Source organism: Ostrinia furnacalis, unplaced genomic scaffold (assembly GCF_004193835.3).
Source record: "Ostrinia furnacalis isolate ACB-3 unplaced genomic scaffold, ASM419383v2 OfSCF1353, whole genome shotgun sequence".
NCBI lineage: Eukaryota > Metazoa > Arthropoda > Insecta > Lepidoptera > Crambidae > Ostrinia > Ostrinia furnacalis.
In genome coordinates, this window is record NW_021131592.1 from 555,518 (window position 1) to 575,891 (window position 20,374).

General features: G+C 41.2%; 1 protein-coding gene across 6 annotated transcripts in view; it reads left to right on the forward strand.

The window, feature by feature from the left end:
- Myo61F (unconventional myosin 61F) overlaps positions 1–15,962 on the forward strand; it is a 61,636-nt gene extending 45,674 nt beyond the window's left edge. For 2 of the 6 annotated variants that reach the window (XM_028304022.1, XM_028304024.1), the window contains 15 exons: positions 97–359; positions 704–873; positions 1,481–1,635; positions 2,098–2,238; positions 2,736–2,877; positions 6,352–6,469; positions 6,845–6,958; positions 7,346–7,587; positions 9,079–9,235; positions 9,970–10,082; positions 10,632–10,759; positions 12,630–12,848; positions 13,495–13,595; positions 14,073–14,175; positions 14,725–15,962. In XM_028304022.1, coding sequence (XP_028159823.1) covers positions 97–359; positions 704–873; positions 1,481–1,635; positions 2,098–2,238; positions 2,736–2,877; positions 6,352–6,469; positions 6,845–6,958; positions 7,346–7,587; positions 9,079–9,235; positions 9,970–10,082; positions 10,632–10,759; positions 12,630–12,848; positions 13,495–13,595; positions 14,073–14,175; positions 14,725–14,739 — 2,181 coding nt within the window. In that variant the 3' untranslated portion in view covers positions 14,740–15,962. The other 4 variants (XM_028304023.1, XM_028304025.1, XM_028304026.1 and 1 more) reach the window with 4 other exon arrangements.
- The last annotated feature ends 4,412 nt before the right edge of the window (positions 15,963–20,374 follow it).

Below are 20,374 nucleotides of genomic sequence, written 5' to 3' on the forward strand. Positions count from 1 at the left end.
CCTTATTATTATTATTTATACTACTTTATTTAAGTTTCATTTTTTTGGCTCACGCATTAAAATAATACGAGTACAACACCAAACATCTCCCTGCAGCTCCTCAAAGTAAACAGCACAAAACTCCACGATGCGCTGACCAGCCGCACCATCGACGCACGTGGTGACGTCGTCAACACTCCCTTAGACCTGGAGCAAGCACACTTCGCCCGCGATGCTTTGGCCAAGGCGATGTATGACAAACTCTTCAGCTGGCTGGTGACCAGGATCAACGCCTCGCTGGTGCCTAGCGACAGCGACTCGAGGTCGTCCGTCATGGGTATCCTGGATATCTACGGATTTGAAATCTTCCCCAAGAACAGGTAAGAACACGAAAATGAACCAATTCTGACAAAAATAATAGTCTAACTAGTTACACACGAATTCGCATGCATTTCTAATCATTTAAAACTTTCTAATGAGTAGTTGGCATTGGTATTAGACTAGGTCAAACTAAGTACCTATAATAAATCGGCAATCCAACCACAACCAAATTAGATCAATCCAAATTACGCCCAAATCTTTATGATTTTGACTTTCGATTTGATACTGACCGTCTCTGGTTTACGTCTTACTGGGTCTTCTGTGCTCTTACTTATGATTCTGTTTAAAAGACCATGGTGCGTTGTACTCGCTGAGAAACTGTATTATGTTCTATTTTCCCCAGTTTCGAACAGTTCTGCATAAACTTCTGCAACGAGAAACTGCAGCAGTTGTTCATCGAGCTGACGCTGAAGCAGGAGCAAGAAGAGTACCTGCGAGAGGGCATCGAGTGGGAGCCCGTGGACTACTTCAACAACATCGTCATCTGCGACCTCATTGAGGCGCGCCACAGAGGTACGGACCCTGCGACATGAGGTACAGTGTTGTGATAACTGACGCTAGTAGGAGCAGGAAGAATACCTGCGCGAGGGCATCTAATGGGAGCCCGTGGACTACTTCAACAACATCGTCATCTGCGACCTCATTGAGGCGCGCCATAGAGGTACGGACCCTGCGACATCATAAGTAGCTACAATGCAACTAAAATGAAGTCTGATGTGCGTGCCGTCGATTGTACGATTGGCATCTAACTACAAAAAATTGGGAAGACATTATCAGCATGCAATAAACGCTTCCAGAGTCCATTGGACATAGCGGACTTTTCGGACTCGTAGAGATTTATCTTTTCTGGAAAGATTGTATGATTCCGGAAGAAGGTTCAATTGAGCCATGATGTCATGATGATAACCGTCTGACATTTCTCCCTTTTTATGGGAGGTTGGAAGTGTTGCCAATACTCTACCAGAACCACATGGTTAATGGCAGACCTCCCTATTCCGCAACCCTGGCCAATATTGGAAGAGGTGGAGAGTCTATGCCAATTCCTTCAACTGACCTGTTGATCATGAATATTATGATGATGATGATCTAAAATGTAGACATAATTATTTCTGCCCGTCAGGTATCATATCGATCCTGGACGACGAATGCCTGCGGCCCGGTGACGCGACCGACGCCAGCTTCCTGGAGAAGCTGACACAGAACTTAGACGGCCACGCGCACTTCAAGTCCCACCGCAAGGTCGACTCTAGGACGCAGAAGCTTATGGGCCGTGACGTGAGTATCTTGCTGTCAATTTCTTCTCTTAGAACTGTTTCATTACACTCTAGATATTTATCAGGCAATCAGAAGAGCCCCTTAAGAGCTACCTAATTCAAATTCAAATTGTTTATTACTAATGTCACAATATCACTTACAACCTCAGGCAATACTCGCGGTCAGTTGCAGAGAAGTATAGGTCGGTTTTGGATCAGAATTGAGGAAATCTTTAGGAAAGAAAAGTTTGGAAAATGTAGTATAGGCAAGCCTTCCACTCCGTAGATCTAATAAGGGTTTGGGATGCACTTGCATCCAAGCGCGATACCAGCCCCTGTAGAAATCTTCTGGAGATGTCTTTGTCCAGCAGTTTATTTAGGCATCTTGGGGGGGGCTTTTGTCCAGCAGTGGACGTCATTTGGCTGAAACTAACGAACGAACTTGATACAAACTCGTTCTGACGTAGCTTTCTGTTGCCTCCAGGAATTCTGCCTGGTGCACTATGCGGGCGAAGTAACGTACAGCGTGGGAACCTTCCTGGAGAAGAACAACGACCTGCTGTTCAGAGACATCCAGAGCCTCATGGCGGCCAGCGGGAACTCCATCGTCACCAACTGCTTCAAGGTAAATCTTTGGAAAAAAAATAGTGGTGAAATGTCCAAATCGTGAAAATCGTGTTCTTCTGGTTAGCGAAAATAGCCCACCGCTTGATGACGTTTCGCTAATCCTTTTACTTTCCAAGTGCAGTCTTTTCTCTATGATTGTGGTCAAATACCTGCCTTGTCTACACTAATATTATATAGAGGAAAACTTTGTTTGTTTGTAATGAATAGGCTCAAAAACTACTGGACCGTTTTTAAAAATTCTTTCACCATTCGAAAGCCACATTATCCACGAGTAACATAGGCTAAATTTTATTTTGGAAAAAAAATAGGGTTCCGTAAAATATGTAGATAATGTAGTCCACGCGCGCGAAGCCGCGGGCGGAAAGCTAGTAATGCATAAAAAAAGGCTTAGTAATCACAATACAGTCATATACAATCAATGCACCTCTTCTGCCACCTAGACGAAGTAATTCCTTTTCTTTACTTCTCTAATTCGGATTTCCTATTGGGGCACAGGACGTGAACCTAAACTCCAAGAAACGCCCGGACACGGCCATCACGCAGTTCAAGAACTCGCTCAACGAACTGATCAAGATCCTCAGCAGCAAGGAGCCCTCCTACATCCGCTGCATCAAGCCCAACGACAACAAGGCGCCCAGTAAGTATAATACAATACAGAACAAAATTCACACTTCCATGTTCATTACAGTTATCCATTCTTTAATCATATTTTTCCCCGTCATCTATTCTAAGCAAAGAACTGTCCTCTATGTTGTCTAAAATAGATCGATTTATAGCGAAAAGACCGCCTAAATGTTTTAACCACAAAAAAGCAAACCGCCTGGTTTTGATGAGGGAAGGCTATAGTCCCAGGAAAAAACAAGTTTTTGAAATTCTTGGCTAAAGCCACGAGCAACTAGCAACAGCTAGCACAAATTCAAAATCCGAAAGTAAAGAAAGAAGCCTGTGTTTTGTGCTTACCATGAGTTTACGTTATGTGTGCTCGCCAGCGAGTACGTCAAAAAAATCTATGAAGATTTTATTTCTTGAAAGTAGCCGCTAGGGGCGCTGCACAATATGTCATACATTTAATGTAATTTTTTTACGCAGTCGCTAACGAGCACACCTAACGTAAACTCATGGTAAGCACAGAACAAAATTCACACTTCCATGTTCATTATATGTAGATATAGTTATTCATTCTTTAATCATATTTTTCCCCGTCACCTATTCTAAGCAAAGAACTGTCCTCTATGTTGTCTAAAATAGATCGATTTATAGCGAAAAGACGGAAAGACCGCCTAAATGTTTTAACCACCAAAAGGCAAATCACTTGGTTTTGATAGTTAGCTTTAGGGCACTTCTTCGAAATCGCATTCTTCGGCTGATTCATATGGACAAATTTCAAATTCAATTTTAGGTTTGTAACATAGACTCATATAAAAATAGGTACACCCAATAACATATATTTGGATAAGGGACTCGTTTTTGTAAAGTAGTTTTCAAGATATCGACGTTCAAATATTTTGTGCCCATATGAATCAGAATTTGTTACATATTAATCAAAAATAGAAATAAAATTTATGATATTCATGTACAACTGGCTCTAAATTAAGAAAATAATCATATTAGCTATAACAAAAACAATGATCTGTTGTTATGAAAAAATGCAACGATTCCAAAATAATTCGTGAAAAAACATTTTTTTGAAACTTTATTATACATCCTTAGTATTTTGTCATCATCATAATCATTTCAACTGAACATAAGCCTCTCCCAATGATTTACATAATGACCGATTGGTAGCGGCCTGCATCCTGCGCCTTCCTGTGGGAGGACGTTCTACACTGAGCTTTCCGGCACGTAGCTTCCACTCCAGAAACGTGGTATCCCATCGGCCATCATTTCTGTATACTATGTGTCCTGCCCATTATCACTTCAGTTTGCTAAAACATCGGACTATGCCACCATGCGACTTTAGATCGTTTACGGATCTCCTCATTTCAGATTCGATTGCATAAAAAAAAACAAGCATAGTCCACTCCATAGTAGGTACACTATGCAACTTTGTGGTTCGTAAGCCTACAGTGAGAGGCCGCTTTTCAATACAATTTGTCATCATTGATAAACACACACTGGATGTAGACTTTCATCTTATGGCACTAAGGTATTTTAGATGACTCTACCGAGATGTATCACTTATCCAAGCTATTGTTGTTAAGACGTCCACCTACAAGGTGAAGAAGGTGAGATGAGCTTATAGAGGTTGTGGCAATGGCAATCAGTTAATCTCGAAATCATTGGAGGCCTATGCTCAGCAGTTTAGTATTATGTGCTATGGACGCCATAAGTGTAGCTGAAATAATAATAAAAATATATAAATCGTTGGGCAATTTCATACAGCGCCATTTAGCTACAAAATAAGCAACAAATATGCTTGTGTTATGGTTGCTAGCTTAACGGATATACTACTTATTTACTGTTTAAACACAAATGATAATGTTTTTTTTATTCATAACAAGACCGCAATCGCACCTGGTCTTAAGTGATATGCAGTCTGGGATGTCATTCTTAGTTAAAAAACCCTTTTTTGGTGCTTGAAAGACCAAAAACTAATTTATTTTATGATTCATATAGGGCCCTGACCATATGAATCACGCACAGATAAATCAGTTTTTTGCCTAAAATCGAGCAAAACTCGTCATACATACAGACTACAGTGTTGTCATTTTTCTACATGAATCTATAACCCAAAAGCATCACAAGAAAGACAGATTAGATTTTTAATGCAATAATGTAATTTTATAAAGTAGGCATTGTAATCAGCATGCCACCTGAACCAAGCACAGATGAATCAAGTATTTGCCTTCGTCACACCGGGTTCTAAGCCAACCAGCTCCACGTCTGCCTTCTAGATCATCCGTTGCAAGATGGGCTTGCCTACACGCCAGAAACCAGACTCTCATGATTAAAACCTGACTAGTTATGGTCAAGAACAGCTCACGCCATATGAATCAGTATTTTATGCCGGACACTGCTTATTTATTTTTTTGCGAACAAACTAACTTAATTAAAATTATGACACATTTTTTTTGTAGAAGGACAACTCATTAGCTTTCGAAATAATTTTAATTTATATTGATATATCAAAAGGAAAATGCTACATCAACCATTTTGTTCCGGAAAATGGCTAACGGACACACCATATGAATCAGAGAATCACACTTCAAATATTTTTATTTTGTATAAAGACAGCAATTATGTAAAAAATGTAATTTGCGCCAGATAGGGCTATAGCTAAGCTATACGAAAAAAAATATTGCATGCCATTTTGTTAGTTGGTTACAGAACTATACCCAAAGACATCGAAAATTTTGCCTCTGAAGAAATACCCTTTAGTACCAGGAAATAACAAGTTTTCGAAAGTCGTACACTCACGATTAAGCCTAATTTTAGACCAAAAATCACTCGGTTAAAGCAGGCCTGTTCATCTCCGCGAGTTTACATCGAAAACAAAACACGCACGATGGCCCACCTACAGGATAGGTACTATTCGACAAGGCCTCACATACGAGCGAACATTGACTCACGCACGCGTATTCTTGTGTATGATGGAAGAAAATAAAGAAAATGGTGTACTAAATACTGTGCAGTATTTAACTGCCTAAATAATAATAAAAACACAGAATGTACTTTTTAATTTGCCTCACTCAAGACACTGAGAGGTAAATAAGTAGTTTATTCATGATAATTCATGCTAAATCATGTATTTCCTCCGCCATTTTCCGCAGTTTGGCACCTCACGTCACATCATTTTACCGAAGTCAGCCCTATAGCTTCGGCGCAGTGCCGATCACAGACGTTTGTCAACAAAATGGTGCTTGACTCTGGAGACAGATAAAGACATAGAACATACATTTTTTAAATACCTTCGCGAAGTAAAACTTCTGTACGTAGTTACTTATTATTATTCTGTGGTTAAAGCCACAAGCAACAGCTAGCACAAATTCCAAATCCGAAAGTAAGAAATAACTCTGTGTTTATCTGTAACCTTCTCACGCCTACTGACCAGTTTTTTGACTCGTCGATGTTTTGACTGTGAGAGTTACTTATACAATTTCTTTTCAAACAGTGACCTTCGACGACAAGCTTGTTTCGCACCAGGTGAAATACCTTGGCTTGATGGAGAACCTACGCGTCAGGAGAGCTGGTTTCGCGTACCGAAGGACTTATGATGCATTCTTGGAGAGGTAAGTACCTACATCTCACCTGATGGAAATTAATGATCAGGCCAAAGGTAGAGTCAAGCTTCATCCGGAATCCTCAACCATAGAGGAATTGCCGAAAACACAACAATGTTGTTAGTCGTTTTTGTTATGGTAAGATGGTGATAGGTAGCTAGCCTTAGAACAAGCTCTCCCACCAACCAAACCGACCAGAAATTGCCCCCACGGGGGATTGAACCCGGGACCTCTGGGTCTGACTCTGAGTCAGTAATCTAACCACAGAGACAGTTGAAATAAAACGTCAAAAATACCAAGATCTTTTCTTTTGACCTCTCTAACCCTTAATATTGAATAACCAACACCAACTCCTGATAGTTAAAAATATTTAATTCTTTCTAGATACAAGTGCCTGAGCCCGGAAACGTGGCCCAACTGGCGGGGAATACCGAGGGACGGCGTGCAGAAGCTCGTGGAGACGCTCAAGTACGAGAGAGAGGAATACAGGATGGGCAAGTAAGTAGTAAACTTGAATGACCTTCTGATATTAATGCTGATAAGTATTCGTCATTTTTTGGCAGTCTAGGACCAATAGCTACCAAAATATTGGACAGGCCTTGGATATATCAATGTCACCTAACATCCAACGTAAAATCTAGCATTGGTATTTGTTAATCAGTTGAAAGTAAGGCCTAATCCTGGCGCATTAACTTCTACCCAGTTTGTTCTGTAAAACAAAGCGACATGCTTTGTCCAAACTAGCTCCAAATGATTGCCCTAAAGCAGTGGAAATATTCAAGGATGTGAAGATATCTTTTAAAACCTCATCATTTTCAAGTTTTCATCCACAAGGGAGGATTCTGTAAATGAAAAGAACAAACTAACCCTAATCTCCATTTCCAGCACCAAAATCTTCATCCGATTCCCGAAGACTCTCTTCGAAACGGAAGACGCTTACCAGATCAAGAAGAACGACATCGCCACCATCATTCAGAGCAGATGGCGCGGCTACTGGCAGAGGAAGCAATACCTCAAGATGAGGGCCGCAGCCATCGTCATACAGAAGTGGGTCAGAAGGTTCCTCGCGCAGAGGTTGAAGGAACGGAGAAAGAAGGCCGCTGACGTCATCAGGGCTTTCATCAAAGGTTAGTAGCTACATCGTTCGTTCGTTCGTTTCAGCCGAAAGACGTCCACCGCTGGACAAAGGCCTCCCCCAAGGATTTCCACAAAGACCGGTCCTGCGCCGCTCGCATCCAGGTACCTCCCGCGACCTTCACCAGATCGTCGGTCCACCTAGTGGGAGGCCTGCCCACGCTGCGTCTTCCGGCTCGTGGTCGCCACTCAAGAACTTTCCTGCCCCAGCGGCCATCAGCTCTCCGAGCTATGTGCCCCGCCCACTGCCACTTGATTTTAGCGATTCTGCGGGCTATGTCAGTCACTCTGGTTCTCCTACGGATCTCCTCATTTCTGATTCGATCACGCAGGGAAACTCCGAGCATAGCACGCTCCATCGCTCTTTGGGTGAACTTGAGCCTTCTTATGAGGCCCATAGTAAGTAGCTACATCATAAGACACCTAATAAGGGACTGATGTAGGATACAGCGTCGGAAGATGAGACAAGCAGCTATCGTCATACAGAAGTGGGTCAGGAGGTTCCTCGCGCAGAGGTTGAAGGAACGGAGAAAGAAGGCCGCTGACGTCATCAGGGCTTTCATCAAAGGTTAGTAATTGAGAGGCTCCTTAATAAGAGACTGGTAGAGGAAGCAATACCTCAAGATGAGGGCCGCAGCCATCGTCATACAGAAGTGGGTCAGAAGGTTCCTCGCGCAGAGGTTGAAGGAACGGAGAAAGAAGGCCGCTGACGTCATCAGGGCTTTCATCAAAGGTCAGTAGCTACATCATAAGACACATCCTAATAAGGGACTGATGTAGGATACAGCATCGGAAGATATAGCAAGCTGCCATCGTCATACAGAAGTGGGTCAGAAGGATCCTCGCGCAGAAGTTGAAAGAACGGAGAAAGAAGGCCGCTGACGTCATCAGGGCTTTCATCAAAGGTTAGTAATTGAGAGGCTCCTTAATAAGAGACTGGTAGAGGAAGCAATACCTCAAGACGAGGGCCGCAGCCATCGTCATACAGAAGTGGGTCAGAAGGTTCCTCGCGCAGAGGTTGAAGGAACGGAGAAAGAAGGCCGCTGACGTCATCAGGGCTTTCATCAAAGGTTAGTAATTACTACTCTGACGTTTATGACTGCCAGGGTCTGCCTGGCAGAGGAAGCAGTACCTGAAGACTAAGAACATGGTCATTTTTGCACAGAAATGTGCAGTTGGAGAAGAAAGGTAGAAAGAAAGAAAGAAAGAAAAAATATTTATTTGGTACTAAATGTTAAGTGTTAAGAAGACTGCTTATCAGGATTCTCTTTTCAGTTGTGTGGGTGGATGTGGGAAACTAATCATATTACGATACGAATCAAAATTTTGTTTATGAAGATGATGTACATATTCTTACCTTGGTCTTACCTTATTGTACCTTGAAAGGTAGGTATTACCTTTTCACAGGATCTAACCTCTTTGACACGGTCTTTGACTACCCTTACTTATACCTACTCTTTATCTAACTGTCGAATGTTCAACAGGCTTCATCACCCGCAACGGTCCCGAAACGCCCGAGAACCGTCGCTTCCTCGGCATCGCGAAGGTGCACTGGCTGAAGAGACTCTCCACGCAGCTGCCACGCAAGATCCTGGACTTGTCCTGGCCGCAGTGCCCTGCCACCTGCCAGGAGGCTTCCAAGTACGTTCATGTTTAAATTTTGATGGTTTTGAACACATTATCTACACTAAGTAGGTACCTATGTGTTTCTCATAGTTACCTACTTAGTGTTCAGGAGGAGACACATGAAGCGTCGGGGATCGGGACCAGTTAGCCATCCATCGGGAAGTGGCTGATTGACTTTGAAAAATGGGACCACCCATTTAATTACTAATCATTCCTTCAGCTTTGGCATCGTGATTCCTAAATAATAGTCTTTTTACACTGCGCTAGACAGAGCACTGATGCGTTTTTTGTTAAAAGTTGACGTTATAAAGACGGTCTCTAGCCAGCCATAATTTCAAAAGATCTCTACCGTTTAAAGATCATCAGTTCTTTTCTAATTGATGAAAGAACGAGAGCCCTGTTGAGAGAAAATAACAGGAACCCTGATGAATCTTAAGAATAAAATAAAGAATGGGCTATCGGACTCAGCAACTCGGTTTCCTCTTCTAATGTGTCATGCGTGTGGACATCAAAGTGTCTACATTTGCGCAAAAAGTCTAAGCTATAGTTCCAAAATACTGAACTGTCCTATCCATGACATTGACAGTGGGGCGCCACCGTCAATACCGGATCGCTGGTTCCGATGCCATGTTGGAAACCATATAGTTGAACGATGGTAGCGCCCCCCTGTCATTGAGTTTGGTGGGACAGTTCAGCGTGGGTCAGCATAAGTTTGCACAGCTTCATATAAACCTCCTGCGTCATTCCAGAGAGCTACACCGACTCCATAGAGCGCACTTGTCGCGCAAGTACCGGCTGGCGCTGTCGCCCGCCGACAAGAAGCAGTTCGAGCTCAAGGTGCTGGCCGAGAAGATGTTCAAGGGTAAGAATCATCATCATCACCATCAATTCAGCCATAGGCCGTCCACTGCTGAACATTGGCCCCAATGACTTAGTTTTCATGATGACCGGTTGGAAGCGGCCTGCATCCAGCGCCTTACTCATACCTTTATGAGGGTAAGAATCAAATGAAATAAAATCGTTTATTATGCTAGGCTCCCAAAGGGCACTTTTTTACACTTTTTAGGGTTGGGCCCTACTACTCCTTCTGTTCTTCTCAAATCTTTCTGTTCTTGCATGAAATCTTTACTGGCTTCTAACTTCTTCTAATTTCTTCTAGTGACAAAATTGTCATAGACTTTGTGGTTCTATTAAGCACATCAAGCTAAACACTGTGGGATCTTGTGTAGTTGTAAATACGGGCGATTTAGCAATAAAAATACAAATCTGATGATGTGCTGTCGTCCGTGCCTAGGGTTGCCAGGTGGTGTACCGGCCACGGCGGCACATTTAGTTATGAGCATTTAGCACCAACTACCACAAAATGAAATGTTTCACAAAACTGTTACTGACAGTACATTGTTTATCTCAGGCAAAAAGAACAATTACCCGGGCAGCGTTCGCGAGCGTTTCGTAGAGGATCGTCTGACGGGCGAGCACCAGGTGCTCCGCAACTCCTTCATGGCCTCACCCTCCTGGCCCTCCGGCGAGCAACTCATTGTGAGTACATAACAATAACACCTCAGCCAGCAGTGTAACAACTACCTGGGCAGCGTAACAACTATCCGGGCAGTGTAACAACTGCCCGGGTAGCGTAACAACTGCTCGAGCAGCGTAACAACTACCCGGGCAGCGTTACAACTGCCCGGGCTGCGTAACAACTGCTCGAGCAGCATAACAACTACCTGGGCAGCGTAACAACTGCCCGGGTAGCGTAACAACTGCTCGGGCAGCGCAATAACTACCCGGGCAGCGTAACAACTACCCGGGCAGCGTAACAACTACCCGGGCAGCGCAACAACTACCCGGGCAGCGTAACAACTACCCGGGCAGCGTTACAACTACCCGGGCAGCGTAACAACTACCCGGGCAGCGCAACAACTACCCGGGCAGTGTAACAACTACCCGGGCAGCGTTACAACTACCCGGGCAGCGTAACAACTACCCGGGCAGCGCAACAACTACCCGGGCAGTGTAACAACTACCCGGGCAGCGTTACAACTACCCGGGCAGCGTAACAACTACCCGGGCGGGCAGCGTAACATCTACCCGGGCAGCGTAACAACTACCCGGGCAGCGTAACAACTACCCGGGCAGCGTAACAACTACCCGGGCAGCGTAACAACTGCCCGGGTAGTGTGACAACTACCCGGGTAGCGTAATAACTGCTCGGGCAGCGTATGCGAGCGCTTCGTGGAGGACCGTCTGACGGGCGAGCACCAGGTGCTCCGCAACTCCTTCATGGCCTCGCCCTCCTGGCCCTCCGGCGAGCAGCTCATTGTGAGTACATGACAATAACACCTAAGCCGGCAGCATAACAACTACCTGAGTAGCGTAACAACTGCCCGGGCAGCGTAACAACTGCCCGGGCAGCGTAACACATACCCGGGCAGCGTAACACATACCCGGGCAGCGTAACAACTGCCCGAGCAGCATAACTACCCGGGCAGCGTAACAACTGCCCGAGCAACGTAACAACTGCCCGGGCTGCGTAACAACTGCTCGAGCAGCGTAACAACTACCCGGGCAGCGTTACAACTGCCCGGGCAGCGTAACAATTACCCGGGCAGCGCAACAACTGCTCGGGCAGCGTAACAACTGCTCGGGCAGCGTAACAACTGCTCGGGCAGCGTAACAACTGCTCGGGCAGCGTAACAACTGCTCGGGTAGCGTTACAACTGCTCGGGCAGCGTAACAACTACCCGGGTAGCGTAACAATTACCCGGCAGCGTAACAACTGCCCGGGCAGCGTAACAACTGCCCGGGCAGCGTAACAACTACCGGGGCAGCGTACGCGAGCGCTTCGTAGAGGATCGTCTGACGGGCGAGCACCAGGTGCTTCGCAACTCCTTCATGGCCTCGCCCGCCTGGCCCTCCGGCGAGCAGCTCATTGTAAGTACACGTTCTAGCGCGAGGGACATTTTGCACAGCGCCATCTACGATTTTATTTGATGACTAAATTCTTCTGCTAGGAAATGTGATAGATGTTAACCCGTTTAGGGCCGAGCTCACCGATGGGCGGTTAGAAATGTATCGTCACTTTAAGAGAGGCACTAAATAAATCATTCAGTAAACTCGTAAGTATTATGAGTCTAATGATAGTAACTACTTTTCCCAGAAAATAATGTCCTTGGATATTTTACCACAACCTCAGCAGACCTGAGCAATCTAAATTTAGTTTAAAAACTGGTTGAACGATCATGATTTGCAACTAAGGAAACTGTTGAGGAAGAAAGTGTACTCGTTTTTTTCTTAACTAGACCAAAGTGAAGCAAAGACATGACTAAAACTATGCTGGTCTCAATATTGCATTAAATTTCGAGCATTTTCTTAATACTTGTGTGCCTTCATGTGATTTTACTACCCCCAGTACTCCTGCGAAGCCGTGAAATACGACCGCCGCGGCTACAAGCCTCGCGAGCGTGCACTCCTAGCATCCGACAAGGCGTTATACGTGCTAGACGCTGCCGGCCGCAAGACATACAAGCTGAAGCACCGCCTGCCGCTCGACAAGCTACGGGTTGTCGTCACTAATGAGACAGATAGCTTGCTGCTCATCAAGATCCCTCAGGAGTTGAAGAAGGACAAGGTAAAGAGACAGACCTTTTTAACAATAGCCTGGTAGCAGAAAGTGTTCCAGGTCCAGTAGCCTTACAAAAGACTCATAGGATCCCACAGGAACTGAAAAAAAATAAGCTGTCAGCCAGCACAGTCCCATAGCAGCCTGATATTCTTCAAGATACCGCAGAAGAATAAAGTCACCAAGCAGTCCTCTTTATTAGTTATTAGCAACCTGAAAAGTACACACTTAGCACCCTTTTCGCGTCTGACAAGGCACTATACGTGCTAGACGCTGCCGGCCGCAAGACATACAAGCTGAAGCACCGCCTGCCGCTTGACAGGCTACGGGTTGTCGTCACCAATGAGACAGATAGCCTGCTCCTCATTAAGATACCTCAGGAGTTGAAGAAGGACAAGGTAAGCAGTCATTAAACAGCCTGATCATCCATCTCCAAGTGCTAGCCCATCAAGATCTCGCAGGAGCTCCAAGTGGATGAGGTAACTTCAACTAGAAGAAGGAAAAGGACTCACGGGATCCCATTAGGAGTTGGACCCAAGACATACATCAAGCTGTCTGTGAAGCTAAGATTACTTCCTTAGCTTCACAGACTTTTTCACTAGACTCCCTCGATTCCTTGGTTTCTTTGATTGATCCTAATGTTTGTCAATTCCAGGGTGACCTGATCATCTCCGTGACGCACCTGATCGAGGCGCTGACCATCGTCACCGACTACACCAAGAAGCCCGAGCTCATCGAGATCGTCGACACCAGGACGTAAGTGTTTAGTAACCTAACAAATAACCTTTTTATGTTTTCTTATCTTCTGCCGGCCAATTTAGAAAAATTGAGACACTTATAATTTATAATTATAATTATTGCGGAGGAATACTTCAAGCGTACTATCCACCTGCTGTAATGGGCATCTGCAGCACGAAATGTGGAATTTGGAATTTTTTGACGAATGAGCATAATGGATAAAATAGCCCCAAGCGCCAGGCTTACCCAACTCGAAACCAGAACGAAACTTATTGTATGAGAAAATTTCCAAACATTACTAGTTAAGATTCTAATTACCTAACTTAGAAATAGTGTCGGAAAGCTTGAGTTACATACATTACTTACTAAAAAGAGTAACATTATACCCATTATTGAAACACGTCTGAATTCCAGCTATTTTAGGTACCTACTTAGATGCTGCAATGGAGCATAAGTTTATGAAGTGGCATTTATTAATTTTCTCGTGTATTTCAGCATTGCGCACAACCTGGTGAACGGCAAGCAGGGCGGCACCATCGAGGTGACCAACGGCCCACAGCCCACCATCCACCGCGCCAAGAGCGGCAACCTGCTCGTGGTATGTGCACTATCTAACATATACTATTATTATAGTCAACAGCACATTTTTGTTTGAAAACAGCTCCTATTATAACGGTCTACCACTTGATCATCTGGATAGGTGACACTAGTGCCTTAGGATCACCCTTGGACCTAGGTGACAATCCAAAGGTGATCAAAGTGTCGCCAATGTATGCCCAGGTGACTTCACCCACGTGATCAAAGTGGAATTAGACCAATACAAAGATGCACAGTGTTTAAACTGATGTGCTGTCGTCTGTCTGTATACTATGCAATAACCTACTTTCTCTATCCTACGCACGTCTAATAGTAAATTGCATCAACTCGAAAAATCAGTTTTTCGAGTTTTTATCGAATAATATTGCATTATTATAAAAACTCTGAAAAACTTTTTTTTGAGTTAATGCAATTTATTCTTAAACGTAAGTAAACCTATACTTTCCCCGCATTAGAAACTTGCTAGTTGCTTCCAGAAATAACTTAGATAAAGATAACACTTAGGTTAAAAACATTTTGAAATACAAGTTTCGTTTCTCCCATTTCGCAGGTTGCTACCCCTTGATCAACCAGTGTTGAAGACCCGAGCGATCCAGAACAACGCAGCATTTCCCTAACACGTCTAAATTATTTCGATAGCTAGTACTTACTACTATTCTACTACTGCCTTATTCCATCTACTTTATTTATTTCGGTGAGAAGTGTTCATAGTCGACTAGAATTAATAAGAATCAATCATAACTTTGGCTCAAATTATCTTAAATAACATTAATTTGAACCAAAGTTATATAAACTTTTTTTTTATATTGTTTTTCTATAATTAAGTAACTAATACAATCAAATTATGTATTCATCATTGCAATTTCCATAATTCTATTTTTATTTTTGTAATGAAATGTGATAAATTTTATTGAGATTTACGTACAAAGTACTTAGTATTTTATATTGTATGCCATAAAGATTTAATTATTGTTACATACTTAATATGAAATGTGTCAAGCAATGTTCCAAAGAAAATAATGTAATACCTAAATACAACTTACTTCAATTATTTATCGTGGTTGAATAATGAAAATTTTATATCACCACTTACCTACAACGAAATCGTGCGGCGTTATACATTATTGGCATATTTCATTTGCTTTGTAATTTAAGCTGAATCAAAGGTGCCTAAAGTTATGTGTAGAAAATTAGCGTAACCTGGCAGTCACGTAGTACATTTCCTAGTTTTCACGTTTTACTAGGAAAACAGTACCTTCCAACGTTAAAATAAATATTTGAGGTCAGCGGTCACTACGAATGGCGCAGGAGTAGTGGCGGAAATGACGTTGTTCATTAAAAAGATGGCGCCACCTACAAGATTTTTTCTAATAATGGTCCAACTAAATTAAATTAATTTTACAAAATCCGGCGAATCAAAATTTATTTTGTGCGTTGCTCGTGGTCCTACTGCTTAGTTCCACTGGCAGTATTATGGGGAATTTCGTTTTTCGATGGTTCTACTACTATGGAAAAATAATATTTACCATAATACCTATTATTGGCAGGACTGCAAACTGTAAATGATTTTCCGTAAGGCTAAGCAGTTGAACCACAGGCAACGCATTACATTAAAATGTAAATAAAGGAAAAATAGTTCATAATAAAACGATGGTGACCGCTGATTCTCGCCGATACGTGCCAGAATAATTGTCGATTGGCCATAAGTAACATGTGCAGGCTGTTAGTGCCTTATTTTTAAGACCGTTCCTGTAGTCATTTTATTAAATATAAACTTATTTTGATAAAGGATTCTTTTATTAACAATAACAATGCGCTTGTTCAACTTCATTATTGTATCCAGAACCTATAACTTTACTATTGTGTATTAATTGTGAGCAGAAAACGGGTGTGTGTATAGGTAGGTAGGTATAAGTAAAAGAGAGTAAGTATAATTCATTGTAGTTTAATTATTTTAAAAAATTTAGGTACATTTTTACATTTTATTTGTGATAACAATCCAGAGTTACAGAAACAGACAATCATCCGTCTTCGACAATTTCAGTCTTTAAACAATAGATCTATCTCGCGCAAACAAACTAACAGTCACACGGCCTAACACTGCGTTGTGCATATCTTCGGAACATCGTGCTGTGTTCAACAACATAACACGAATAATACTTAAAACCAAATAAACTCAACCACCCATCAAAAGCTTAAATTGCTAAATGCAAAGTAATTCACCACTAAGAAAATTATTCACTATAGGATTCAATATTAAGTGTCACTTTAATTGGCAATAAACAAAATATCCCTATGAAATTCTGATATATTTGGACTCGAAGCCCTTGGTTATTATATTAAAATATATATTTTTATATGTTTCGTATATTATAGTTACTACATTGATTTTATATTGAAACTACTTTGTATTGCAACATAATTGTATGTACAATCTAAGGCATGTATTGCGATGCGAGCCAATGGATCGCATAATATTAGCTATGTATTCGTATATGACATCCACGCACCCAAATAACTATAGGCACTTGGTATAGAACATTATTTTCAATATTTACATTACACCATTTACAGGATAAACATGCACCTAAGAGGAAATGCGTAGGTATACATCGGACAGCGCAATTGACTAAAATACTACATAAATATGTTTGGGCTAAAGTCCTTAATAAAATGCAGCTATTAAATAAAAATAACCTTATTAAATTAGTTATTTGGTCCGAGATAACACACTCCGTCTAGGTGCATTTCGGAAGCAATCTTCGACACTTACACAACATTATTTGGCAATTTACAAGTACATTTTAGTGATATTTTACGTTTTTGAACACATTGATTTGTAAATCATATCCATCATGTATAAACACATGTTGCGAGCATCTTTTACAACAATTATATAACATTTATGAGCCAGGAAAACACACTGATTGTCCCCTCCGGATTATTGCTTGCGCTCTTGGCGCTTCACTAATATCATACATGACTTATGCCCGTTTTCACTATCAATCCCTAATTTTTAAGTGGCCCCTTTGAAAACAAAATTCCTGTCGTGTTGCCATAGGGGTCACTTAAAAACTAAGGATTGATGGTGAAAACAGGTATTAGGTCTTTCAGCTAGGTCTCAAATTCCATCGCCCACACTACAAAACAAACATTGTAGGAAGCAAACACTGTAAAATTAGACATTTTTGGTGTATAATACTGTACAAATCCTGTGTGACAATGCTCATAAGTAAAAAATTCGAACATTCTGTGACTATAAAAATATCAGAAGTGAGATGTCTAAAACATTAAATTCTGTTTTCTGTTGCTTCCTATAATGTTTAAAATAAAAAAAATTCTGTCTTGAACAGACATACGCACCTCTAATATATACAAATAGTTCATCGCAATACAAGTTCATGGAAGATTTGGTACATATGGAATAAAGGATACGAATATGAAAACGAAACAAACACCTCGAAGAAACTAAAACATATATACACGTTCGTTATAAAATAATAATGCGTTGCATTAACTTATTACAGCCTACACTTAAACATTTGTGAAACAATTAACATGATGTTATATTACTTATAATTAAAAACAACGGTCGTTACAGCACTCAACAGACTCATACATATACATACAGATCACATAAATAAATGCCAACTAGTGGGGCTCCGATCCACCTTTGAATTCATATAAAAACTACTGTATTTACATGGCGGACGCGTCGCGTTCCTTGCGTAAATTAGACTAGCTTACTATAATATTGGAGCAGAAATAATGATATCGTGTCAACAAAATATAATAAGGGGCAAGGAATACGTGCGACCGCATTTTAATTATAACCCTTAAAATAAACATTTGGATATTAGAAAAATAGCCGAGCTTGCGGGACTTTCGTGGACTGGCGGTCCTGTGCACCTAGACAATGCAACATTCGTTGTAGATATCGATAAGTCGCACACATCTACAGCTGTAGGACTTTGGGACATAGCGATTACGAATGTTTACACTGTCTACAGGCAATACAATGGAGCAAGGGACGCTTTATCTACTTATACAAAGCTATTTAAATAAATAAAAATATTTCAAAGATAAAGTCACAAAAAAACAAAATTACAAGTTCAAGATTTTATAACTTGCAAATGCTAAATAGAACAAGTTATTGCACTAAAATGATATAAATTAGAATTCAAAATAGCCCTGTACAAATTAAGGATGTCGCGTCGTACTCATTTATTCCCAACTGCCTAAGGTATATTGACATTGCCACGTGACGTTCGCTGGGCGTGGCCTACAAGTGACATTGAAACAATGTGGGCGGGGCTATCCGCTGTCTCATACAAACGCCCCACGTAAGCCCCGTGGCTACGTAAATATAACCAACTGAGTGCAACTATTCGTAACTTCCCGAAATACGCCGCCATTTTGTACTTATTGCATTTGTGGTGAAATTATTTCAAACTAGAATAAACTGGAAACATAGAATACTGTTCTATGAACTTGAAAGCTATCTTACAATAGGCGAAGAGAGACTAAATGTATTATTGCGTTTCATAAAATACCCTGTACATTTGTCTAACTTTATAAATGAGTTAATAATTAATAATAATTCGGTTAATATAATCCGTAATATACAAGGCTATACAGTGCTTATTATGTATATGTATAAGTTAGTAAGTTAACTGAACTAATGACAAGTGTTTTGACATCGGCAATGTGCAGAATAGGAGGGTTAGAGTTTGCAAAAATGGCAACAATTCTGAAATTACAGCCACCACTAGGTATAAAACTTCTTTTATTTCTTGTATTTATTCATAATTTCACTTAAGATTTGTCATGAAGTTTCCTGAACCTCCCCAGATCAAAATATCTGCTATATAATATATAATAGCTATAATAGCTCTGAGGAAGGAGGAGACGGTAGGAATTTTAGTTTCAAAAATAAAAAGTTCATATCATGGGTTTCAAGCCAGACGGTTACAAAAATGTAAGTATTGCTTTATTTCATTAATATCACTTGTGATGTGTCTACAATATTTACATTTTTGTATAGCTTCTCGTTGGCTTATTCCCACGATATAAATTTAATTGCCAAATTCGTTTCAGTGGCAAATTTCAAAATAGTAAGGGAAGGTATTTTTAATATGTATTCCAGTTTGTTCTATCACAAGTTGATTGAAAACAATCAAAATGTTTAGGCCATTATTACGCGATCACTCGCTTCCAGATGGGACTCGATAAATAAAACCCAGAGATAAAATATAAACTTAATTGTTCTTATTGCGAATAATTACACTAGACATATTATTTACAGTTTCAGAAGACGCGTATTATACAATTTAAAGAGGGGTCACGAGCGCGTTCTTATTTCTATAGTTGCGTTATAAAATACAGGGTGACGTTTCATTGAACATTCGATTTTGACACATGAGCGCCCTCTACACTCAGTCAAGTTGTAGATGTTACGCGATTTGAATTCTCAATTCAAAGACTTGAAAGATAAATTCGTATATCACCCTGTATGAACACCAGACGAACGCGCACGCGCATACAATATGTAAAAGTCCTGTCTGATACAAAAGGTTATGATTCTGGTGGTACGTACATTTTGTATCGGACCAGCATTAAAATACAAATTAATTAGTATGGAGAAGTATATTTTCTGAGCTTTTGTCCCATACAAAAAACCGTTATAAGTAAGGCATCAGAATCACCCCTTTCGGTTCAGCCAAGGTTTATAGTACTGTAAAGCGCGACCCCTCTGTATGCATCGGCCCGCTGGTAACTAGCTATGCTCAAAACTTTGGTTATCATAATTTTGGTACGCGCCATGCAAGCCACCTCTCTCGACCAGTCACTGGCCCCATACAAATTCAAGAAACCCGTCGTTCGAATAGGTGAATGACATTCGTAGTTCTTGAAAAGAAACAGTTACTTACATAAATATGAAATTATATTATTTCGATCTACCTTCAGTTCGTTTAAATTTTGTTGCAATTTCGTTTGTCTTATTGTCAAAATCATGATGCATAATTTGCGCGAATAATAAATATTGTGTTGGGGCCTCTCATATAGTTGATAAAGGGAACCAAAGACAAACAAGCATCTCATGGCTTTAGATAAAATGCTAATTTTATGAGTTATCTGTCACAAACATATAAATTCTTATTGTCATATTTTGCAAACGTGATAATTGAGTTTTAGCACAA